The 26,863-nt window shown below is 44.2% G+C and overlaps 1 protein-coding gene across 1 annotated transcript in view; it reads left to right on the forward strand.

Moving 5' to 3' along the window:
- The first annotated feature begins 4,329 nt into the window (after positions 1 to 4,329).
- Positions 4,330 to 26,863, forward strand: part of LOC146339376 (1-phosphatidylinositol 4,5-bisphosphate phosphodiesterase zeta-1-like) — a 75,221-nt gene continuing 52,687 nt past the window's right edge. The window contains exons 1-3 of the mRNA XM_084809217.1: positions 4,330 to 4,542; positions 6,471 to 6,594; positions 13,064 to 13,295. Coding sequence (XP_084665343.1) covers positions 4,532 to 4,542; positions 6,471 to 6,594; positions 13,064 to 13,295 — 367 coding nt within the window. The 5' untranslated portion in view covers positions 4,330 to 4,531. The remainder of the gene's footprint in view (positions 4,543 to 6,470; positions 6,595 to 13,063; positions 13,296 to 26,863) is intronic.

Genomic DNA, 26,863 nt, shown 5'->3' on the forward strand with positions numbered 1-26,863 from the left:
ATCCTGCTAAAAAACTCAGGTGTGAAAACAGCCATGGAATGAACTGAGGGTTTCAGATGGGGGTGGGAAGACATTGTCTGGATAGCGGTTCTACCCAATGAGAAACAACACAGGGGTAGACCTGGTATACAAAATTCTCAGGGGCTTGGTCTACCTATCTTGGTAGACCTGGTGCTCAGGCCTTATCGCTGCTCAGTCACCAGATCTACCAGTAATGGCAGACCTTTTCTCTGATGCTATTAGGGCTTTTTAAAAATGCAACCATACACAAAATGTACTGTTCAAGGAAAAGTATGCAATTCCAAAAGAACTTTGCTGTAGTTCAAAATTCAATCCATGAAAAAGTTGTATTGTTAGTTGATGTAACAAGTGGCTGATAACAATGCGAATAAAGTGAGTAGTCCAGGCTTCTCTAGAACCCTAAAACCTGATCAAGCAAACTCATTCTCCTTCCACTGCTAAAGAAACTCCCCACATGCTCCACTGTTACTCTCTAGAGCTGCCTTCCCCAACCTGGTGTCCTTCAGATGTTTTGGACTTCAACTCCAATCAGCCTCAGCCAGCATGGCCAATGGTCCAGAATGCTGAGGTTGTAATCCAAAACATCTGGAGAGCACCAGGTTAGGGAGGACTGTTCTAGAGAGTGTTCACCAATGTTTCGAAGAAGAACAAAAGCATTCTAGGATGAGTCATGTGAAGTTGTCTATGTTATGATAAGGCTAGTGATGCCATAAAATATACATTATCATATTTTTAAGACAGCTGTACTGTGTTTATTTTCCTCTTGTTCCTATGTGTGTGTTTCTAATCTCTCACTCCAAATAAATTTTTGTTGGAGTTGATGATGCTTCTTGAATCTAACACTCTTTTGCAGTAGTGCTGTTCAGCTCCCAGGATCTTCTACTATTCTTTGTAGGCTTCTAAATGTCATGGAATGTGATCCTAAGCAATAAAGAGCAAACACAAGGAAAGCACACAGGTGTGGACTCCATTGGGTTTGACTTCCTTCTCATCTAGCACTTTACATTCTGACCCGATGCAGTGCAGTCTCCTACAAGGAGGAGGCAATGCGGACAAAGAGTGAAATCTACATAGGGATCAGCCATGAGTAGTCTGATACTTTATTAATAGATATTTTGATCATCTACTTGAACTGTTTTTGCCAAAAGGAACAAACGTAGTAAACAGGCATATACACATCAGTTGCAATCCTATTTCTGTTTACTCAGAAATAAGCCCACTGTGTTTTATGAAGTTTACGCTTGCGTAAGTGGGACTGAATTTACCTACAATTGCAGACTTTCATGCTGGCTGGAGGAAACATAAAGTAAAGAAAAAGAACAAAAAAGGGAACATTTCACACTAAGAATAATTTAGCTGCTTTCCTATTTTCTGAGATTCTTTTCTGTTACTTCGAATCCAATATTTGGGTTGGACTAAATGTGATCTTGCAAAGTGCAGCATCAGATTCCGTATTTTTTTACATTAATCTGCTTCCATCAGTTTTATTTCATACATTTAGTCAGCAGCTGTGGGAATAAGTGTTCTTCTGGGCATAGTACACAATAGACCGTGGAACCTAGGGATGGCAGAGAAATCCGCCATGGAGTCCATGGCGGAATGGACTAACCCCCTCGCCACCCCCCAAAATCCCCCCTGGGACGGAATCTACCTGGCGGCAGCTGGTCTGGGTCACCGTCTTCATCCGCTGCCAGGCTGCGGAACAAAATGGCGTCCAGCGTAGTGGATGCCATTTGTGTCCCTGCCGTTGGCCGTGATTGGCTACGTAAATATTTACGTAGCCAATTACGGCCAATGACAGGGACGCAAACGGCGTCCCCTACACCGGACGCCATTTGTGTCCGCAGACCGGCTACGGCTGGAAGTCTGGTAGCGGCCGGAGCCAGCCGGCGGCTCAGCGGACTCCCCGCAGAGCGGAGCTGGCTGGGGAGGATTCCGGGGGGAGGACCGGATCGCCTCCCCCCGCCTGCAGAGCCACCCATGGACCCCAGGTAAAGGGATCCGTACATCCCTAGTGGAACCCCAGAGCATATGAAAATTTCATTATGTTTCTTATTATGTGCAATCCTACCAAGCAGATATTTAAAGGAAGGTCTTGCAAAGTCATCTTCCGCTTTCATGTCTGTGCTTCCCCCTAAGAAATGTGCTATTATTGATCGAAAGCCCAATGGCTGACGAGGAAAAAAATTAGCAATGCTTTTATGCAGGTGTCACAAACACACACAATGTTGTTGTTGTTTTCCTTTTTACAAGATGGGCTTTGTAATATTTTGTAATTTTGTGGCTCTGTCTTCCAGTGATCTCAGGAATAAACAGTTGGTGTGAACAGTTTTTTTCTCCCCTCCAGTCAACTGCTAAGCATATTGTTGGAACCAATTCTGAAGGAAGGAGTCTTTGGATAGGCATTTGCCACATTAGAAGTCCAGGGCTGCTTTCCTCTTCTGCTGGAGGGGCTACTGAAGAAGTGGTGTGGAAGAAGCTGTGTCTGACTTTTTGCATGAGAACCATGGGGTAGCTACATTGGTCCATTTCGAAATAATCCAAACCCTCATATTCTAGTCCAGACTTTCCCTCCAGGTGTTTAGGATGACAACTCTCAGCATTTCTGACCATTGGCCATGCTGGCTGGGGCTAATGGGAGGTGAAATCCAACACATCTGGAGTTGAAGTCCAAAGCATTTGGATACAAGTTGGGGAAGGCTGTATCTCATCCATGACCGAGGCAGATCCCAACAACTCCCGGCTTTTATGTTTTCAAAGAGAAGACAGCCATTGCTTTTTCATCCCAGTATGTTTTGCGGCTACCTAAGATCTTTTGCATTTTGGCGCAAATTTAATTCTTCTGCAAAAGAGATTCCTGTGTAACATTATCTTAGGATTGTCACGACTGTCTGTTGTTTTAAAACGGTTACTGCATTTGAAATTGTTGTATTACTGCTAAGTTTTATTTTGGTTTTTACTTTTCGTTTACACTGTAGTAAGTTTTAAACTTTTATATAGTACCTTATGTTGTATTTTATGGTTTCAGTTGTTGTGAACCGCCCAGAGAGCTTCAGCCACTGGGCGGTACAGAAATGCAATAAAGAAAGAAAGAAAGAAAGAAAGAAACAAAGAGGGCACATGGGGTTTCCACCATGCTCTTTACCCGCAACTTTTCTTTCACTCTCCCCACCCCTCCTTTTTGGGGTGTGTGCCTGGAGAAGCCTTTCTGTAAAACCTCAAAGCTAACTCCCTCTTTTGTGCCTTCCACACAGGAATTAGGGCAACCACTATGGAATTTGCTACCGTAAGACGCAGCGACAGCCATCAAATGGATGGCTTTAACAGGGGGTTAGCCAAATTCATGGAGGAAGAGGCTATCAATGGCTACGAGTCCTGATGGCTATATGCTATGACTAGTATCAGATGCCTATGTACACCAGTTGCTGGGGGAGATGGGCAAGATGCGCTCATGTCCTGCTTGTGGGTTTCCCGTGGGCAGCTGTTTGGCCACTGTGTGAACAGAATGGCCAGGACGGACCCTTGGTCTGCTCCAGCATGGCTCTCCTTATGTTCTTCACTGTTTGCAGGGTGAGTCAGGGGAATCCCTTGCTAAGCCAGGGGCGGCTCCTTCTTGAGGTGAGAGAAGGCCGACTTGCTGAGGAAGGTGCCCGCTCTCAGGCACTTCCCCGGGGTGTGAAGCGGCTTACGGCGTGGCAGGGACTTCATGAGAGGATGCGCCGGGATGAGGCCGAAAAGACCCTACACACAACTCCTTTGCCCAAAAATCATTTTCTCCGCTTATTTTAAAGAAAAGTAACTACGGTTTTGAGGCGAGGATTCTGAACTGATATTCTGGCGATATTGGGAGCGAGGTCAGAGAGAGAAGCGCAGCCTCGCTTCATTTATTTGCTGTTGTTCTACTTGGCATTGTAAGTGTTTGTTTGAAACTGTGCGTGCTTCTCTCGGGTTGTTCCATAGGGCCGTGGCGAGAAACGGGGGTGGTGATGGTGGAGGAGGAGAAGGAGGAGGAGGAAGGGAGCGCGCGAGCTCGACCACCGCCTCCTTTTCCCGCCCTTTCAATCCGGCGGTTGCGCGCGCGCGCGCGTGTGTGTTTTAAAGAAACTGAGGGCGGGAGGGAGGAGGGTATCGTTCAGCGCCAAGATAGGAGGAGACGGGAGGGAAGAGAGAGAGATGAGTGGTGGGCCGGAGCCGTCCATCACGCGGAGAGGCTCGCGGGAGAACCGTTGGCGAAGAACGGCGACTCGTGACGCCACAGAGACCGCGTGCCGGCCATGCGTTCGTCTCCCCGCCCCCCCGTCTCCTCGCGCCGCCGCCTCATTCTATCGCGCCGTTTACACGGACGGATGCGGAGCGGGGAGGTGCTGGCGGCGGCGGCGGGGCGTGGGAAGGAGTGGGGCTGGAACCCCTCAGCCCTGGCTGGCCCAGGAGGGAAGTATGCCGCGCAGGGCGCTGCCGAGACCACCGCAAGCGAGGCGTAGGCGCAGGAGGCCATGAGGCGGCTGCCACCATGGAAGCCAGATATCCTTCCTTACTCCCTCCCTCGCTGTTCCACCCCACACTGGAAGTGGTCGTGGGCAGAAGAGCGAGGTAGACTGTCAGCGTGCCACATAATAGCCTTCCCCCATCCCCTCAGGATGCGTTGGACTGCATTGGCCCATGCTTGCTGGGGCTGATGGGAGTTGAAGTCCCAAACGTCTAGAGGGCACCACCTTGGTGAAGGTGGCCATATAATTATCTGTCTGTGGGGTCACGAAGAGTCGGACACGACTGAACGACTGAAAACAACATCCTACCCCCATAGCACGTGGTAGGAGCAAAGTCGCCCAAATGCTCAACAGAGAGGATAGAAGTAGTTGAGTTCCGTAAAAGATCTTCGTAAACTCAAGACACCAATATTTTTATTTTTGGGTTTCCCGTGGCCAGCTGGTTGGCCACTGTGTGTGATTAGAATGCTGGAATAGGTGGACCCTTGGTCTGTTCCAGAATGACTCTCCTTATGTTCTTGGACCTGGAGAGTTTCACTCCCACCCCAAGAAAGGGTCTACCGCAGCCTACTTAACATTGGAAATGCCAGGGAACTGCCCTCTCCGACTGCTAGTACTCTGCATCTTTAATAATGATAGTAATAAATTATTTTAAATTATGGAGTTAACGCCAGATATGCAGCCCAGAGCTAGCTGCTTTTTGTGGAAGCATGTGGTGCCAGTATTCTCAGTAACTAATCATTACAAATTTAAGTAGTACCATTAGTGAATTAGAACGTACTGCTCCCCACAAGACCAAAGAGGTCCCTGAACCAAGAAGTTTACTATCTTAAGATTTAGGGAGAGAATAGGAAAGGGATTACTAAGGGGATTACACACAAAGGTAAACTCTCCTGAAGGAAAGCCCTCCCCCCCCGCAAGACAACTCCCAATGTGCACTGCTAAACACTTGCATTTATTTTGCTTTAATTTTTTTTTTTCATCTGCCTTAGGGTACAAAACCATCTCAAGTTAGTACTTTGGAGGCACTTCATATGGATTTTTGAGTGTCAGGTTTGGGGTGGGGGCAGATCAGACCTTTATGCAGCCCCCAGTAGGGGGGGGGAAACAATTTGTCATAGCAATACCATTCCTCATGCTTTCCTCCTTCCTACCTCTCCCTGTTATTTGTTACCATTGGCTTTCCCTCCTGTCATTTATTTTAAAATGTATATCTTGCCTTATAATTGCAGCAATTTTTCAAGGCGCCTTACATCATCCATAGGTAAAAACAACATTAAATAACATTAAAAATACTGATTTTTGACAAAACAATATTCTAAGGGTGCAATCCTATCTAGATGGGTGTCCGCCTCCAAATTCGGAGGCGACCGTCTATCCAAAGCAAGGCAAGAGAAGCATGGGGGGGGGGGGGAATCTTTCCCTCTGTGCCTCTCCTGCTTTTTCAGCTAGACAGACGTTTTCTGCTGTCTAGCCACAGGGGGGCGAAGCGGGAGAGGAGGATGCTGTATGACACACAGGCTGCGTCATACTGGCAGATCCTCTCTCCCTGCCCTGGAACGCCCCCGGCCCTGCCCCTTTTCAGCCGCTCCACGTTCCTCTTGCGAGCACGGACGATGGGGCTTCTCTGTGCTGCCTCTGAGGCTGCACGGACGTGGGGGGAGGTCGGTTTTCCGGGAATCAACCTCTGAGTGCAGGCTCTGAGGTCTGTTCCTGGAAAACAGCATATCCTGTGGCTGTCGAGCCGCTGTCTAGTGGCCATAGGATTGCTCCCTAAGCATCTTAAGGCAGGAATATGTGTATGTAGATAGGGTTTGTGTATATATATATGTTTGTGTGTGTGTGTGTACGTGCGTGCTATATATACATATATACACCCACACATATAACTCAATCACAGGAAAGAAATGAGAAAGGTTATTTTTAAAGGTTGTTGATTTCCTTAACCATCTCTCCATGTACGTGGTTTTTAAGCATCATCCATGACAAGTTTAGAAAAGGAAAGATTAATTTTGAAAGTACCTTGGAATTGCTTAGTAAATTTGACATCCCTTTTGACTATATTCATGTGAAATACATTTTTAAGGTGAGAAATTTTGTATTATTGAATAGGTTTTAGAAGTGCTATGACTCTGCCAGCTGTTATTTTTAAACAATGTTTTAATGGTGAATTTATGGCAAATACTGACCAGATGTAATTGTTTACTGACTTCAAATGTCACTTACAAAGTTGCTGTCGGGCTGTGTCATTATTTTGTTCCATACAGTGCCTTGAATATTGCTGGTGTTCAGTAATTGTTAAATAGTAGTAGCAGTAGCAGGTAGAAGTAGTAAAATGCTCATGGCAGAATTGGCTTATTCTCATGCTAGTGATGTTTGCAGTGGCCAACACCTCTGGGACACTGATGTGTCATTTTGTTTGATTTGATGCATTAGCCTTATACATTCAACACCAGTCTACCATCTTTCAAATTACATGTAATTTGGAGCTCCAAATGTTGAGCTCTCCATTTCATATTCTTTTTGTAAAAACAGCCATGAAGGGAGTGCTATTTGAATCAGTACATAGTGGAGTGGGAGAGATTAAACACTTCCCCCACCAGGGATCTACAGGTTTTGGCTGACTTTGCTGGCCAAGCCAAAAATTGTTATTGCCAAGTTCATTCCATTCCAAAGAAGCCCCACCCAGCTGTTTCAGCAGGAAAAGGCAATTTGGGAGCATGCCAGCTTGGTCCTAGTTGGGTGGAGGTGCCCTGAGTGTCAGGATACTAGCAGCCAAAATAGCACCCTGCTGGCTTCTCCTGCTGGAAAAGTAGCCAGTTTGGCTGCAGTTGTGTGGAGGTGCTCAGGGTGCCTCTCCCAGCAGTGGCCATAGAAGCCCCTCACCAGCCTTTCCTGCTTGTTGGCTTTGGCAGTCAGAGCACTCAAGGAAGCCACTTCATGGCCACTCCTGTGAGAAAATCTGGCAGAGGGCTTGAGGTGAGGCACGCCTGCCTCTGAGCAACCAAGCAACCCCCAGCCATCTTCCCAACCTTGGAACTGTGCAGGGGGCAGGGATCTCCATGTGGCGGACAGGATGAACCCACCCAATGCTGTAGCTTCATTTTGGGAGGAAGAGTTGTCACTTTTCATGTTTTGCAGAAGGTGGTGCCACAGTTGCCAAGGTGAGTATGGCAACCCTAAATGTCAAAGTTTGGCACCCATGCCTTGACCCCAACCCATATCACTCCCCTGGAGCTGCTATTTGGTACACGATTTCTGCTTCCTGACTAATAGAGTGTGGGGTGATCGGGTTGGGGCTATAATGTGTTGTGGGAAGAAGAGTTAGATTCTCCTGTGATATGGCCCCAATCCAAATTAGCCCTCCCCGAATGCTTTTCCAAAAAAGAAAATTAAGGAACTTCAATGTAATGTATACTTTGACTCTTATGCAGCATTTTTCATTATCATGGTTCTCTACGAATTTCCTACTAGCCTGCCTAGCCTGACAAAGACCATGGGTGAAATCCAGTGTCACGCAACTGAATGTTTGCTCACACAACAGACTTCCTCCTCTCCTCCCCTGCACCCCCATGTCTCCCCCAAACTGTTCAAGAAGATCCCCCAACCTTCTGGAGCATATTTTGAGTGCATTGGGGAAGGGCTGAAGGGGAGAGAGGGAATTGCCCCCTCTCCATTTCGCTGACAGAAGCAGTTCTATCAGTGGGAAGACTTCTTTGGATGCCATCCAATATCTACAACAACTTAGGAACAGAATATTTTGGGTTCTATATTATTTTATGTAAGAGAACGTCTCTGTTGGAGGTGTTATTTTTTCTCTCTGAATTTCATATTGTAAGCTTTGTGGTAGATGTCTGTTATATCATACAATTCCTTATTCATTTTGATCCAGTCTCCTACTGAATGTGACAAAAATAACAATGGATGATTACTTAACTCACAATAATAAGGTTTTATTTATATAGTTTGCTTACATAAATATGTTTTATAACATCTCCCTATCTTGTAATTTAGATGAAATAGTTAAAATAAACTGAAGACAAAAAGGAGAAACCATTTACCTTAATCCTGTCAAATGTATTACTACATTTATCCTTTTTATAAAACCAAAATAAACATAAAAACATATTAAACATTTCCCTCCAATGGTAGAAAGCTTTTATCTGTTGTATGCTGTGCAATAAGAACCTCCTTGTATGACAAAACCAAATAAGCCAATTTGTCTTGCCTCTTGAGAACAACAAAGAATCCTGTGGTACATTAAAAACTAAAAGATGTATTATGACTTAAGGTTTCGAATTCTTGAAGAATGCCACTTCATAACTGCATCCTATGAACTCTGGGGGAAAGCGACCATGTTATACTTGAGTTCTTGGTTCTCAGGGAAGCAAAAGCTGAGTGTAGTCAAACGTGTACCCTGGATTTTAGGAGAGCTGATTTTGGTAAACTCAGAACAATGATCAGTAAGGTCCCATGGCAAGTGACGCTAATGAGAAAAGGAGCCCAAGATGGGTGGGAGCTTTTAAAAAAGGAAATTCTCAAGGCACAATTACAAACAATTCCAACAAGAAGAAAAAGTGGAAGACAACAGAAGAAGCCAATGTGGCTTCACAAAAAGCTTAGAGATGACCTGAAAACAAAAAAGGACACATATAGGAAGTGGAAAGAAGGTCAAGCAACAGAGGAAGAGTACAGGCAGGTAGCACAATTGCAGGAATGGTGTCAGGAAGGCTAAAGCTGAGAATGAGCTGAGGTTAGTGAGGGATGCTAAAAGCGACAAAAAGGCTTTCTTCAGCTACGTGCATAGTAAAAGACAGGAAAGAAATGGTGGTTCAGCTATTAAATAAGGATGGCAAAATTATAACAAATGACAAAAGGCAGAGGTGCTCAATTCCTACTTTAAATCAGCCTTCTCCCAAAAGAGGATCTATGACCCCCCTGGCAAAGGTGAAGTACAGGCTGAAGGGGCATGATTGCAGCTTGAGACTGATAGCAATAAGGTCAAGGAACACCTAATTACTTTGAATGAGCTCAGATCTCCAGGACCAGATGAACTGCATCCTAGAGTAATAAAGGAACTGGCAGAAGAGCTCTCGGAACCACTGTCATTATCTTTGAGAAATGGAGGACGGGTGAAATGCCAGATGACTGGAGGAGGGCTAATGTTGTCCCTATCTTCAAAAAGGGTAAAAAGGAGGAACCTGGGAACTACAGACCCATCAATCTGACATCAATCCCTGGGAAAATTCTGGAGCAGATGATAAAGCATTCCATCTGGAAGCACCTTGAAAGCAATGCAGTGATTACTTGAAGCCAACATGGATTTGTCAAGAACAAATCCTGCCAGACGAATCTGATCTCATTTTTGGATCAAGTAACCTCCCTTGTAGACCGTGGGAATGCTGTAGACATCATATACCTCGACTTCAGCAAAGCTTTTGACAAAGTGCCCCATGATATCCTGATGAGCAAAATAGCTCAGACTGGGCTAGATGAAACAACAATCTGGTGGATCCACAGTTGGCTACAGTATCGGACTCAAAGAGTGCTTATCAATGGGATCTTCTCAAACTGGGGAGAGGTAACGAGCGGGGTACCACAGGGCTCAGTCCTGGGCCCAGTGCTCTTCAACCTTTTTATTAATGACCTGGAGGAGGAGGTGCAGGGAATGCTGATCAAATTTGCAGATGACACAAAATTGGGAGGGATAGCTAATACTTTGGAAGACAGAAACAAAATTCAAAGTGATCTGGATAGACTGAGCAGAAAACAACAGAATGACATTTAACAGGGATAAATGCCAAGTTCTGCACCTAGGAAAAAGAAACCAAAGGCACAGTTACAAGATGGGGGATACGTGGCTCAACCACACTACAAGCGAGAAGGATCTTGGAATTTTTGTAGATCACAAGCTGAATATGAGCCAATAATGTGATGTGGCAGCAAAAAAGGCAAATGCTATTTTGGGTTGCCTTAATAGAAGCATAGCTTCCAAATCCCGGGAAGTACTAGTTCCCTTCTACTCAGCACTGGTTAGGCCTCATCTGGAGTACTGTGTCCAGTTCTGAGCACCACACTTTAAGAAGGATGCAGACAAACTGGAGAGGGTTCAGAGGAGGGCAACTAAGATGATCAGGGGACTGGAAACAAAGCCCTATGAAGAGAGACTGAAAGAAGTGGGCATGTTTAGCCTTGAGAAGAGAAGACTGAGGGGAGATATGATAGCGCTTTTCAAGTACTTGAAAGGTTGTGACAGAGAGGAAGGCCAGGAACTCTTTTCGATCATCCCAGAGTGCAGGGCACGGAAGAATGGGCTCAAGTTCCAGGAAGCCAGATTCCGGCTGAACCTCAGGAAAAACTTCCTGACTGAGAGCAATATGACAATGGAACCCATTCCTTAGGGAGGTGGTGGGCTCTCCCACACTGGAGGCATTCAAGACAAGGCTGGACAGCCATCTGTCAGGGATGCTCTGACTTGGATTCCTGCATTGAGCAGGTGGTTGGACTCGATGGCCTTGTAGGGCCCTTCCAACCCTACTATTCTGTGATTCTATGATCTTGGAAAACTGGGCTGTTTCTAGAAATTCTCTGGAGGTGTGTTTTTTTCACAGCTAGCTGAGATCTTAAATGGTATGTTTTGTATAGTAAAATTCCGTGCAAAACGTACTCTCACAATTATATAACACATTCAGAAAAATGCATCATATAGTGCAATCCCATGCAGGCCTACTCAGAAGTATGTCCCCCTGAGCACATGTTGGCTTACTCCCAGGTAAGTGCAGCCTAGGTTCTTCAATAAATGTTGTATCCATCTGAAATCCTATAAAAGAAAAGTTTCCAATTTTGATGCTACAGATTAACATGGCTACCCCTCTGGAAGTTGTTCTAATGTAGAAGCTTTGGAAGGAGTAATCATATACAAATGTGCTGAAAGCGATGTGAAACTCCTATGGCAAGTTATTTCACATAATCTGAAACAAAACGGGAACAGACAATAGTGTCCATTGCCTTCCATAAGCAGATGAAAGGGCGAGGATAGGAGCACATGGGTCTACAGTATGCTTTAAAGTGCTTAGGAGAAAAACGTCTAGGGTTATGGTTGTTTGCTTTTGAGATTGTTTGAGCTTGTTTTAGATATATGTTCCTTTTGTGTATATTGTCTGTTCAAGTGTTTTTTTATGTAAATGGTTTTTAATCTCTGTAGATTGTATTTTTAATGTTTTTAATCTTCGCAAATTGCCCAGAGAGCTCTGGCTATTGGGTGGTATAGAAATTTAATAATGATAATATTGAAAAACAGTGAAGGGACAGACTTCCAGGGTTTATTAGCCACCGCACCTAGGTCCAGTCAAGATACACATGGAGTTGTCAGCTCTTACCTCTGACTGCACGGCCTCTACTTTGAAACTTCAAAATCGAAAATAGTACCACCAACTTCAGTTGAAGTAGTTTTAAATGAGTGAAGAAAAAACTACGATGGAAGTTTTACTTGTCAGGATAGTTGAAATTAATGGGTTGGGTTCAGTCTAGTTACACTTATGCTGCTATCCTGTGCACAACCATTGAACACTATGCGACTTTTGAGTAAACATGCACAGGATTGCACTGTTAGTTCCCATTGAAGTCAATGGGGCTTAAGTCATGTCTAACTTTTCACATTGTTGTCAATGGGACCTAAGTGAAACTAAATCTGAATCCACCCCTATAACTTGATTGTCTAGAACTGATTATAGAATAGAATTTCTTAAGAAAAATTGTGTTATCAAGTATAGCAAGATTGTAATTTATCTGTGCAGTTTTGTAGTGGTTTACAAGAGCATATAATAATTCCTACAGCTAAGTGCAAATAAAATCCTGCAGAATAGTATGCAGATATGTTCATCGACTGTATCCATAACAGGCACATTTTAATATACAGCTTTGAAACTTACAAAGAATCTAATGGCTAGAAAGGAAGGGTTTACCACAGTTAAATAGAACTTACTAGTCCAGAAACATCTCTACTAGTTCAAAGCTGCAATAACTACTATGCTCCACCTTGCATTTGGTTGCATCTGAGTAAAGCATTTCCATAGAGCGAAATACAAAATATTCCTTCCCTGGCCTATGTGATCCTTTTCTCTCTCTCATTCTCATCTTCCCAAAGGCTCGTTCCACTGGATCATAAGATTTGGAAATGTTCACAATGTGGGCTTCTGTATATTTATTCTTTAGATGGTCTGATTATATTCTGAAAGCATCCCTCATCCCAGTTCCTTTCATGCTGTGCTGGTTTTTTTTGTTTTTGTTTTTTAGGACTCTTAACTCGTCATTTGTAGAAACAGAATGCCAGACTAGATGGACCTTTGGTTTAATTCAGCAGGGCTCTTTTGTTCACTTTCAATTTTATTTCCATAATAGAAAAGTATAGAAAGTTTAAAAATAAAAATTAATTTTCTAAGAAACATCTGAGGGTTGCACAAAATGTATCCTTGGTTTTTTTTTTTGTATCAATGGTATGCTGTATATACTTTGTTATGCATTTGTCTGTACTCATTTTTTTTCTTTTTAAGTAGGCAAGTGATTCTCTGAAGTCTGGAACTATTACTATAGAGGATTTTAGAGGAATTTATCGGGCTATAGCACACAGATGTGAAATTCATGAACTCTTCAAAACTCACTCTCCAAACCATAAAATCCTACTATTACAAAATCTAGTTGAATTTCTTAGAAATGAACAATTTCAGCCTGAAGCTGATGAAACAACTGCTTGTCAACTCATTACAAAATTTGAACCCATTGAAGAAGGTACACTGGATCTTTAATTTTGTAATTTTTCTTACAAAATTTTATTTCATGATGTTAATCATTCATTGGTAGCTATTTTTAACTTTGAATATGTGCAGTCTGCAATGTGATCCTGTGCATATTTTTTTGGAAGTAAACTCTGGTAAGTTCAGTGGGACTTGGTATCGAGTAAATGTGTACGGGAATGCACCCTTACATGACTGATAAAGTGTGAAATATCTACGTTATTCTTTTCACATATGTGATTGTACACTCAGAAGAAATAATGAAAATTGTCTAATTTCAGAAAGGATAAGGTTGATTGAATAGGTATTAAGTAGGAGGCTCAGGGCATCCATCTTGAAACGGGTTATGTGTAGTAGCTTGAACAGTTCAAGGCAGGGAGGAGGGTACCAAAGGGAGTGGAGAATTGGGTGAATGGCTTCTTTCGTTCAAACTTTTTCTAGTGTGGATCACAGGATATTTGGCTCTATATGTCTGGCCTTCTCTAAATATTATTTGCCACTAACATTGGTGACCTTGATACCCTAAGAATAATTTTGTTCCTTTTTGTAAAAATTAAACTGTTTTCAGATCCAGTTTACTATGCGTTTTTTACCACTCTATTTAATATTACATTTTAAAAACTTGAATTTGGATAAAGTTTAGAAGAGAGCAACTAATGTATAAAGGGTTTTTTAAAAGACAGAAGGAACATGTTAACTAGTCAAATCAGCCCAAGGAAAAGACAGCAGGGGAAAAACTGACTACCAATACATTTTTGGATATGACATGGAAATGTTGCAAAGAGGACAGAGATGAATTATTCACACCAGTCAGAGAGGATGGAAAGAGAAATAATGGTTGTGGCCTCATTTCTGCAGCTGATATAAAACATGAGAGAGATGGAGTGGTGCACTTAAGCACGTGCAAAAAAAAAAAAGCCGGTAAGACTGTTCTAGCTCAGTCATCTGTCGTCCACATATAACCTGTAACAGAATTAAAGCCTTATCTGGGAAACCTAGGCTATATCATTAGGCCTATCCAAACTTCTTAATAAACAAAGCACCAATATAATTTTGTCTTCTGCTTCTCTACCACTCAAAACTAACTCTCTGTTGGCATGAGCTAAATAAGTTTCAGTCTCTGAGCTGTCTCTTACAAAACATGTAGTACTCTAGTACAGATGCCTGAGCACAATATGTGCTAACTTTAAACATTTTTTTCTTTAAAAAGTTCTATATCAGCAGCATCTAGCCTGTTTAACTCAAAACATTTATAATCTAAATCATGATCTTCACTGAAGATTCAACTTTCAAGGGGCAGATTTTCTTAATTTTTTGTTACTGCCCAGTTACAGTAGATTTCTGAAAATTGCTATTAAATATGGAAGAAATGACTGGATATATTGTTCCTCAGAACCCATTGATGACTCTTCTGGGTTTTCTAGCTTTAATAATTGAAGAATATGATGTGAAGCTGATTATTTGTGTTTTAACTGCAGCCAGAATGGCAATTGCAAGTAACTTGGAGGAAAACAACAGCAACACAACTCAAATAACGGGGGAAAAACACATTTTGGAGGGATAGTTTTATAGCATATAGAACAAAGGAACTGTGGTGAAACTGGGTAGTTTTATCCATCTAGGTGCATATAGACCACAAGAGAATAAATCCTTTTGTTAGTTTTGAAAAGCTCTGCAATGTAAAATTTCCAGATTAACCCTTATGCATTGTTTAATTCTGTTTATAATTCTGTATTTATAAATAATTTTTTTAAGTGTCACAATATATAATACACATGCAGGTCATAATATGTTCATGTATTATTTAGAATATATGCCATCTTTAAACAAAAAGTTATCAGAGCAGTTTACATAATAAAATCCCATCTGAAGCTACGCTGCTGCACCTGGCTCCTCTTCCTCTTGCCTTTTGACAGTAAAAGTTCTGTAGTTGTGTTTTAAATAAAGACCTTCAGTCTTGGGGAGAAAGAAGAATATTCCAATGCCATGTGCTGGATATTGTAGAAGCAGACTCAGTGTTACTGTATTGTATTATTTTACATAAGCTGCCTTTGAGATCTTTCTGGATCAAAGGTGGGATAGAAATTCAATTAAATGAATATGGAATAAATATTGTAAAACATATTTCATTCTAAAGATTTCACTTCTGATTCATCTGCACTTCTTGAACATGATTCTCTTTGAGTTTTGGAGGCTATGAACTGGTTTGCACGTAATGCTAAACCACACTTTAGCATTACAAGGGGATCCTCCATAACTGATCCATGATGCATAAGTAATCTGCAGTGTAATGGAATATGAAATGTATTGTAAGAGGCTGCCCTATGTGAAATACTTATGTGAGCCTTCGACAACATATGTAAACTAGGCCAAACTAATGCTGGTATAGTTGCGGAGCCATCTTTATTGGTGATATTGAAACCCATTGTAGGCAGCTATTTATTAATGAGTTAATTAAGGATTAGAAAGCAATTTACATACTAAGGAGGAATATAAATGATAATACAACAAGAATAATGAAAAGCCCATATAAAAAAGTTAATATGGCCAATTGGCAGGCAACTATAATTATTTTTTAGATTCTGGAAAGCACCAGGTTTTTTGCATCCAACAATGGGGGTGGGAGGACTGAAAAATACTTCACTATTTTTCAATTTCATGAACAATATCACTATTGTTCATAGCCACCAACAAGCCCGTTTACTTTCTGATACTATGATAGTAATGTAGTCTAGAAAGCCTGGGACACAAATTTTCTTGCCCCGCTGGTGCCAGTGTAGACTATATCAAATCTATATAGGTTAAATGATTTGTTTATTGTTTATTTATATTGATTACATTTCTAGACCACCCAATACTGGAAGCTGTCAGGGTGGTACACAAAATAAAGCTTAATACCATAAAATATAAAACTATAATAAATGTAAAAACCAGAAAAGTGCAAAATGACAGAATAAAACAAAAATGTATCTGTTTGATTTTAAATCAAGATTGGTTGATCTGATTCTCACCTACCTTTCAGGGAATATACAGCTTATACCAAGGTTTTCCATCCAAAAAATTATACATGGAGGTGTTTGGAAACAGAAGGGGGCACCCCCTCATGAAATCACAGGTAAACAAGCTAGTAAAATATACAGTATCAATCCTGGCAAGTGGAATATAAAATTGGGTCATGCTGTCTGTTTAAGAAGCTATTTTAGTATTGCTTTTTTAATGAAAGAGTGCAATTCGTGGTGCAAAATATATGTAAATGTTATTTATTTAAAAGATTTATAAGCCGCCTTTTAGAGAAAACCCTAATGCAGATAGGGTTGCAGTTGCCATACCAGCACAAGCTGGCAAAAGGCACTCCTGGCCAACACCAACACCTGAGCTTCCACAGTTGGTACTGAGTCCCAGAAAACTCCCAACTGCATACTTGGTCTTTCAGGTGGGGTACAACCCCCTCTAGGACACTTGCTAGCCACCATGCAGAGTAGTCGCTTCCCTTAACCCTGATTTGGCACTTCAGAAAATGGACTGCTTCTGCTCAGACCAATTCGCAGTTGGTCTACTTCGACTAGGTACTGAACACACTTCCCATTTACTATCATCATGAGAAATCAAAAAAAGAATGCAGTTATTATAGTTAATTACTATAAAGAATAAATGTTCTTTCATATGTACTGTATGTGTAATTATATGCATATATACCATATTTACGTACATTTTACACCCTAAAGTACACACTTTCATAAATAAACAAAATGGCTAATTTTGGATGGACAGCATGATGATATTTTTATATTCTCCTTGATTTATGACTTACTAGATAATTTGCCTGTTATTTCATAAGAGGGTACCCCCATTTCAAAATGTTCACCACAATTTCTGGACAGAAACCTTTCTTGGTGTAAACTGAATGTACTCCAAAAGTTAGGTCAAGATCAGAGTAACCAATCTTGACTTTTAAGTGTAGAATATACAAACACTTTTTAGCTATATATTTTTTGCTGATTTCCTACACCACTGCATTAAAAAATCTCTGGGGAAACAATGTTCCCTATATTTAACCATATCCACTTGGGTGGAGTTGATTGAGTGGGTCTTTCTCACAATCAGATACACCCATGGAATGTGGGAAGGAGTTGATTGGGAAGGAAATAGCCATGTGATGGACCCCCCCCCCCCCCCGAGCTGTAGGTCTTGAATATAGCAGCTGCATGGACTAACACTGGAAGGAAGCTGCTCCCATGCAGGTGGGTGAGTGTCTGAAGGGAGCCAAACACAGATTTCAAGGAGCGTTCCTATCAAAGAGAGTCATAATGGGCAAACCAATTCTCTGATTTGACAGCTGGGTTGTGTAACAACTGAAACAGTATCTTGTCCTAAATGTGTGAGGCAGAATCATTAAGCACTCTCATGCATCAGATCTTACTTGATATTTAAAAATCACATGTTTCATTGCTGTATTTGGTGCACCCTCAGGTTGGTTTTTGGGAGACCAGGCCATCACCATGGTCTTCATTGAAAGTACCACATTTAGTCCCATTGCCCTATCTTTAACCTCTACTGAGCAGGCACAGGCTAGTCTAGAACAATCACAAAGCTAGACACAAAAAGGGAAAAGAGGCAATGGAAGGACAGGACTCTCCAGTGGTGGTGACCTGCAAGGTGTGTGCAATGTTTGTTTTCTTGCCTGAGAACAACATGGCCTACACCTGCAACAAGTGCAAGTTGATCACACTGCGGGAAGAAAAAGTAAGTGGACTGGAGTGGCGACTGTCAACCCTCCGGGGATTAAGAGAACACAAAGCGTTCTTGGACAGAATGGGGGAACTACGGCAGCAAATGGAAGACCAGAAGCTTGAAGAGCAACAGCAAGATGAGGCAGAAGTGGGAAATGCTGAGGTGAAGAAAAATGGAGTAGAGGATGCTCCATGGAACAGGGAGACAGGAGAAGAACTAGACGCCACTCTGCACCAGTGGAGCTGTGGAACCGATTCCAGGTACTTGCAGATGAGACTGGAGGACAGCCTGCAGAGGAAGAATCACAGGGGAACCTACATGAGAGTGAGCAAGAGGCTGAAGGTCAGTCAAACAGAGGCGATGAAACCCAGGCCTACAAGAAGAAGAAGAGTGGTAGTAGTGGGAGACTCCTTGCTGCGTGGGATCGAGACCCAAGTATGTCACGAAGACCCGTGGACTCGCCAGGTATGTTGTCTCCCAGGAGGACGGATTAGAGACGTGACTGAAAGGTTGCCTGCACTCATTAAGCCCACTGACAGGTATCCCTTTCTTCTCATCCATGTGGGAACAAATGATACCGCCAAGCGGAGCTATGAAGAGATCACGTCAGACTTTGAAGCTTTGGGAAGGAAACTCAAGAACTTTGGGGCCCAGATAGTTTTCTCATCCATCCTTCCAGTAGTTAGAAGAGGGATAGAAAGGGAATGAAAAATACTCCGGGTGAATGACTGGCTACAAAGGTGGTGCCAACGAGAGAGATTTGGATTCTGGGACCACGGGCTATACTTCCTGGAAGACGGGCTGTTGGCAAGGGACGGGTTGCACCTCACAAAGGCTGGGAAGAATGTGTTTGGCCACAGCATGAAGAACTTCATCAGGAGGGCTTTAAACTGAATCCTACGGGGAAGGGAGATGTAATGTTGGGGGTAACAATGGACGTAGGAACATGCACTGCAACGGAGAGAACAGCTCTGATAGCGCCCAATAATAGTCTTCAGACACATGTAGGAAGAAAGCCAGACTATGAAGCACATGGTCTTCGATGTCTAATATACTAATGCCCAGAGTATGGGAAACAAACAGAACGAACTTGAACTCTTAATACAAGAGGGAAATTATGACTTGATAGGTATAACAGACTTGGTGGGATGACTCTCATGACTGGAATACAGCAATTGAAGGATATAACTTGTTCAAAAAGAACAGGAGAAACAGAAAGGGGGGTGGGGTTGCACTGTATGTGAAAAATACATATCTGCACAGAAATACAGGACGATGAGCTTGGTAGCCCCATCGAGAGCATCTGGATCAAAATAAATGGAGCAAAGAATAAAAGGAACCTGGTGGTCGGAGCCTACTACCGGCCACCCAATCAAGGAGAAGACGAGGATGAAACTTTTGAAAAGCAAATAGCCAATGTTTTAAGGAAGCATGATGTAGTAGTAACGGGGGACTTCAATTTCCCCGTTACCTGTTGGGAGACAAATTCTGCAAAACATGGCCCCTCCAGGAAATTCCTGACTTGTGTGGCAGATAACTTCCTCCTACAGAAAGTAGAGGAAGGAACTAGAGGATCGGCTATCCTTGACTTGATCCTAACCAACAGAGATGACTTAGTGGATAAAGTAGCAGTTACAGGAACTCTGGGGGAAAGCGACCATGTTATACTTGAGTTCTTGGTTCTCAGGGAAGCAAAAGCTGAGTGTAGTCAAACATGTACCCTGGATTTTAGGAAAGCTGATTTTAATAAACTCAGAACAATGATCAGTAAGGTTCCATGGCAAGAGACTAACAAGAAAGGGAGTCCAAAGCCAATGTGGCTTCACAAAAAGCTTAGGGATGACCTGAAAACAAAAAAGGACACATATAGGAAGTGGAAAGAAGACCAAGTAACAAAGGAAGAGTACAGGCAGGTAGCACAGAATTGCAAGGATGGTGTTAGGAAGGCTAAAGCTGAGAATGAGCTGAGGTTAGCGAGGGATGCTAAAAACAACAAAAAGGCTTTCTTCAGCTACGTGCATAGTAAAAGGCAGAGGAAAGAAATGGTTGTTCAGCTATTAAATAAGGATGGCAAAATGATAACAGATGACAAAGAAAAGGCAGAGGTGCTCAATTCCTACTTTGGCTCAGTCTTCTCCCAAAAGAGGGTCTATGACCCCCCTGGCAAAGGCGAAGTACAGGCTGAAGGGGCAGGATTGCAGCTTAAGATCAATAAGCATATGGTCAAGGAACACCTAATTAATTTGAATGACTTCAAATCTCCAAGGCCAGATGAACTGCATCCTAGAGGAATAAAGGAACTGGCAGAAGAACTCTCAGAACTGCTGTCTATTCTCTTTGAGAAATCATGGAGGACGGGGGAAGTGCCAGATGACTGGAGGAGGGCTAATGTTGTCCCTAACTTCAAAAAGGGTAAAAAGGAGGAACCTGGGAACTACAGACCAGTCAGTCTGACATCAATCCCTGGGAAAATTCTGGAGCAGATGATAAAGCAATCCATCTGGAAGCACCTTGAAAACAATGCCGTGATTACTCGAAGCCAACATGGATTTGTCAAAAACAAATCCTGCCAGACGAATCTGATCTCATTTTTTGATCAGGTAACCTCCCTTGTGGACTGTGGGAATGCTGTAGACATCATATACCTCGACTTCAGCAAAGCTTTTGACAAAGTGTCCCATTATATCCGGATGAGCAAACTAGCTCAAAGTGGGCTAGATGAAACAATGATCCGGTGAATCCACAGATGGCTACAGAATCGGACTCAAAGAGTGCTTATCAATGGTACCTTCTCAAACTGGGGAGAGGTAATGAGTGGGGTACCGCAGGGCTCAGTCCTGGGCCCACTGCTCTTCAACATTTTTATTAATGACTTGGAGGAGGAGTTGCAGGAATGCTGATCACATTTGCAGATGACACACAATTGGTTGGGATAGCTAATACTTTGGAAGACAGAAACAAAATTCAAATTTATCTGGATAGACTGGAGCGCTGGGCAGAAAATAACAGAATGACATTTAATAGGGATAAATGCCAAGTTCTGCACCTAGGAAAAAGAAACCAAAGACACAGTTACAAGATGGGGGATACGTGGCTCAACAACACTACAAGTGAGAAGGATCTTGGAATTGTTGTCGATCACAAGCTGAAAATGAGCCAAGAATGTGATGTGGCTGCAAAAAAGGCCAATGCTATTTTGGGCTGCATTAATAGAAGCATAGTACTAGTTCCCCTCTACTCAGCACTGGTTAGGCCTCATCTGGAGTACTGTGTCCAGTTCTGAGCACCACACTTTAAGAAGGATGCAGACAAACTGGAGAGGGTTCAGAGGAGGGCAACAAAGATGATCAGGGGACTGGAAACAAAGCCCTATGAGGAGAGACTGAAAGAAGTGGGCATGTTTAGCCTTGAGAAGAGAAGACAGGGAGATATGATAGCGCTCTTCAAGTACTTGAAAGGTTGTGACAGAGAGGAAGGCCAGGATCTCTTCTTGATCATCCCAGAGTGCAGGACACAGAATGATGGGCTCAAGTTCCAGGAAGCCAGATTCTAGCTGAACATCAGGAAAAACGTCCTGACTGTTAGAGCAATATGACAATGGAACCCATTCCCTAGGGAGGTGGTGGGCTGGAGGCGTTCAAGATGAGGCTGGACAGCCATCTGTCAGGGATGCTCTGACTTGGATTCCTGCATTGAGCAGGGGGTTGGACTCGATGGCCTTGTAGGGCCCTTCCAACCCTACTATTCTGTGATTCTATGATCTGCCCTTTAGTGCTTGAAAACAACATCATACTCCTTGTACAGCATAATTGTGCTGGTAGGATGTTTTCCTTAACATTCAGAACAGCAGTTTGGGTGCATGTTCTGCTTGAAGCACTGGAGTAAGCGGGTGAGGTGTCTTACTCTGTTTCTAGGAGCCTAGCATCCCAATCCTGTGTTCTGTTGCCACTTCGCAATAGAGTAAAGAATTGGGTTATTTAATTAGCTACAGCCTGCCTGTCCCAAGGGCTCTGATGCAGAGCAGTGTTTCTCCTTGAAAAAGATGGTGTCTCTCTTCCCAAAGGGCTTGCAGTCTAAGAAAGTAAGACTTGGAAGTAATTGGGACCAAAGGGGAGAACAGAAATAAAGATAAAATGTACTTTATGTAAAAATTAAGACTGCTAAGCATTTCACAACTCTGAATGCAAGAACCTTTTGCACCTCTTTAATGGTTCCATCTCCCCCTCTTCAACATCCCCAGTCCAATGCAAGCTTGAATACTAAACACAATAAAGACAAAGCTTGTTATCCCCCCCCCACTTGTTAGAAAATCACTCAAATGTCCTAATTTGATCCCTGAGAATTGGATCTTTTAAAAATGTAAACGTTATGTATCTTAAAAATAGGAAAAAATATCATCCTGATCATAAGCATATTACTTGGAAGTTAGTCCTATTGATTTCAAGATGATGTATTTTTTTAATTTTTCTATCTGTGCTCGTTCTCACCATTCTGCAATGTTCTGGTGTGTCCAGATACTAGAGCCCAGGATAGGGCTATGTAGATGAACTGGTGTAGTGAGGAAGCAGCACCCTTTTGATTTCTCTCATATATGTGAATTGATTGCCTTATGGAAAAAAAGTGCTGCATTGTAGACACTGTCCCTTGTTTTGGTGAAAGTGAAACCTGTTCTTCAACTCTGACAGGGATCCCATGAGGACTGGTATAAACAAAATATATATTTTTTTTTATATGGTAGTGGCCGCCACCGCCACTACCACCAGGCCTTCCCTGTAGACTTCTGCCTGGCAGACTGCCAGTCCCTGCAGGACAAGGCCCCCAGGTACCGAGCCAGCTGTGCTGCTCCACCTGCCCCTCCCTGGAGGGGCTACATAAGCTGGCTGGCTGAGGTGGCCTGGGAGAGCCAGGGCCTGCAGGAGAGGCCACCACCACCACCACCACCGGGGAAGAGGCGGGCCTGCTGCTGCTGGGCCTGCTGCTGCTGCTGCTGCCGCCGCCGCCACCGCTGCCACCACCACCACCACCACCAGGCCTTCCCTGTGGATTCCTGCCTGGCATTATTTTTAAGGGGATTTTTAATTGTTTGTTGTTGTTGTTTTGTTTTGTTTTTCTGGGGGATTTTGTTGTGTTTTTAGGGGTGGGTAGCCTGCCTGATAGGCGGGAGCGAGGGGGCATGTGTCCACCTGATGGAGGCAGTGGGGGGAGTGTTGGGGGCCAGAACATACCGAGGCTGAGCGGCAGGCACTGGCGGAGCGCTAGGGGCAGGCCATGCCAGGTAAGGGGAATAAGGGAGAGATGTGTAATATCTGTCCCCTGCTCCGGGCCTGTCCAGAGCCAAAGGATGGTTGGGGGAGGCGTGACCCCATCTTCTGGCCTTCGTTTGCTGCTCTGCAATGCCAAGTCTGTTACCCAGAAAACCTCCCTCATCCATGACATGATCCTGGATGAGGGTGCAGACCTGGCATGTATTATGGAGACCTGGCTAGCTGAGGCTGCTGCTCCAACCCTTGCAGCCATGTGTCCAGCTGGATTTTTGTATGCACAGCAGCTGAGGGCTGGGGATCGGGTAGGGGGAGTGGCTGTTATCTACCGAGAGTCTTTGGTCTTCACCAGACCCCCTCTCCGGGAGACCAAGGTTGCTGAGTGCATGTACTGGAGGTTAGGCCCGAAGGGCAGTCTGGGGATTCTGCTCGTGTACCGTCCACCCCGCTGCACGACTGACTCCCTGGCCGAGGTGCTTGAGGTGGTCTCTGATGTGCGTGTACAGTCCCCTAACTTATTGGTGTTGGGGGACTTCAACGTACATTCGGAGGCCATCCTCACAGGAGCACCTCGGGACTTCATTGAGACCATGGCCTCCTGGGAGCTGCACCATATTCTAACTGGGCCCACCCATGTAGCCGGTCATGCACTAGACCTTGTGTTTGTTTCTGGAGAAGTGGGGAGTGATCTGGAAGTCGGGGGTATATCCACCACCCCCTTGTCATGGTCAGATCACTATCTGGTGACGTTGGACTCCTCGGTTCCACAACCCCTCTGCAGGGGTGGAGGACCCATTAAAATGGTCCGCCCCAGGTGTCATGGATCCAAATGGATTCCTGAATGCGCCTGGGGATTCTCTGGGGCACGCCAACGGCCACTCGGTCGAGACCCTGGTGGGTGGCTGGAATGCTGCAATCACTGGGGCATTAGATCGGGTGGCTCCGAAACGCCTTCTTCCCCTGAACAGGGCTCGGACTGCACCATGGTTCAATCCGCGGTTATGAGCTCTGAAACAGGAGGTGAGACGGCTAGAGTGCCGGTGGCGGAAGTCTCGCTCCAAAGACAATCAGACACGGGCTAGATCTGTATCTTCAGCCTATCACGTGGCGGTGAAGGCAGCAAAAAAGGAATATTATGCTGCCTCTATCGCGTCTGCAGAGTGCTGTCCCACGAGGCTGTTCGAAGTGGTCCGGAGCCTGGTCGGTCCTGTGGCTCTGGAACCACTGGAGCATTCTAAGGCCTCCTGTGAGGCCTTGGCAAGGCACTTTGCAGATAAAATTGATCAGATTAGGTGTGTTACTCTGCACGCTGTGGATACAGTTAGCGAGCAAGAGGCGGCCTGTGGCAAACCGGTTTTGTGGGATCGGTTCCAGCTTCTTCCTCCTGATGAAGTGGACAAGGTGCTTTCATCTGTATGGCCGACCATCTGCTTACTTGATCCTTGCCCATCTTGGCTCATTATGGGCTGCAGAGAGAGACTGGGTGAGGGGATCAGGGCGGTGGTGAACGCCTCCCTTGAGGAGGGAGTGATGCCATCAGCCCTCAAGGAGGCAGTGATAAGACCGCTCTTAAAGAAGCCCTCCTTGGATCCTCAAGTTCTGAACAACTTTCGCCCAGTCTCAAATCTGCCATTTTTGGGCAAGGTGATTGAGCGGGTGGTGGCGGTGCAGTTGAAGGCACACTTGGAAGAAACTGATTATCTAGACCCATTTCAGTCGGGCTTCAGGCTTGGGCATGGGACAGAAACGGCCTTGGTGGATGATATGAGGAGGGCTCTGGATAGGGGTGAATGCTCCTTCCTTGTTCTCCTCGACCTCTCAGCGGCTTTTGATACCGTTGACCACGGTATCCTCTTGGACTGCCTGGAGGGGTTGGGCATTGGAGACACCGTATTGCGGTGGTTCCGGTCCTTCCTCTCCGGCAGGTACCAGAGGGTAGCTCTGGGAGAGGAGGTTTCGGACCCGTGGCCACTTGTGGGGTGCCACAGGGTTCCATCCTCTCCCCGATGCTATTTAACATCTATGTGAAGCCGCTGGGGGCTATCATCAGGAGGTTTGGGGTGCAGTGTCATCAATATGCGGATGACACACAGCTCTACCTCTCATTCCAATCTTCACCAAGGTTGGCTGTAGAATTCCTGTCCAAATGTCTGGAGACAGTGAGTGGCTGGATGGGGAGGAATAAGCTGAACTTGAACCCTGACAAGACCGAGGTACTTTTGGTGGGAGACAAGAGGAGGTTGGGGGATGTTGACCTGGTGTTGAATGGCGTACGGCTACCCTTGAAAGACCAGGTCTGCAGCATGGGGGTCATTTTGGACTCCCAGCTGTCCATGGAGGCTCAGGTGTCAGCTGTGAGCCAGACAGCGCTGTATCAACTCCATCTGATACAGCGGCTGCGCCCCTTCCTTCCCGACCATCTGCTCCCATCGGTAGTACATGCCCTGGTCTCCTCTCATTTAGACTACTGTAATGCGCTGTACGTGGGGTTACCCTTGAAGATGGTTCGGAAACTGCAGCTGGTACAGAACGCGGCGGCTCGCCTGATTAAAGGCAGCCGCCAGCGAGATCACATCACTCCAGTGCTGAAAGAGTTGCACTGGTTACCAGTTGTTTTCCAGGTCAAATTCAAGGTGTTGGTTTTGACCTTTAAAACCCTATATGGTTCCGGCCCAGCCTGTCTTAAGGAGCGCCTCCAGCAGCACCAGACAGGCCACTTAACAAGATCAGCCTCGGATGGCCTTCTCTCTGTCCCATCAGCCAGGACAGCTAGACTGGTGGGGACGAGGGAGAGGGCCTTTTCTGTGGTGGCCCCCACTCTGTGGAACTCCCTCCCCAGGGAACTCCGTCATGCCCCCTCTTTAATGAGCTTCCGTCGTGCATTAAAAACGTGGTTGTTCAGGCAGGCATTTGGGGTGGGTTAGGGTATTTTAGAAAATGTTTTTATTGTAGAATTTTATTGTTTTATTGTATGTTGTGCATCGCCCAGAGTGGCTGGGTGGCCAGCCAGATGGGCGATTAATAAATTTAATAATAATAATAATAATGTGCATGCAGAATGCAGAAAGACACACTGCATCCCTAGTTTGCTAATAAGAAATAAAAGAGAATACTGTATGTTATTAAGGAGCCGCAGCTGCCTTCAGCACTGCCGAACTTCCCTCTCCTCAGTTTCCTTTTACAGTAAGGGACAAATTTGAGGCTCACCAAGTTCTTTGGACCTAAAGCATGAGGATTTGGGTGTCAAATACAATGAGAGTTAGAAAAAAGTGAGTGCAAGAAACCAAATCCCTTTAATCAATTAGAATATATTGTAAAGACGAAAACTGTATTATTGCCTTAGGAACAGAGGGCATAATCCAACTAAGGATAAACCAGTTTTAAGCCCCATTGATAAGCATGAGAAATAAGTGTAGTTTAAGACTGCAATCCCAGGCGCTCTTACTAAGGAGTAAGTCCTGGCAAACCCCTTCTGAGTAAAACATGGATAGGCTCATATGGCTCAAGTGCTTGACTTTGACTTATGCCAATGGTTAGGGATGAAAATTCTGATTCAGAGATGGTAAACTGG

Source organism: Heloderma suspectum, chromosome 7 (assembly GCF_057233095.1).
Source record: "Heloderma suspectum isolate Gila_16-S chromosome 7, 16-S_ref, whole genome shotgun sequence".
Classification (NCBI taxonomy): Eukaryota; Metazoa; Chordata; class Lepidosauria; order Squamata; family Helodermatidae; genus Heloderma; species Heloderma suspectum.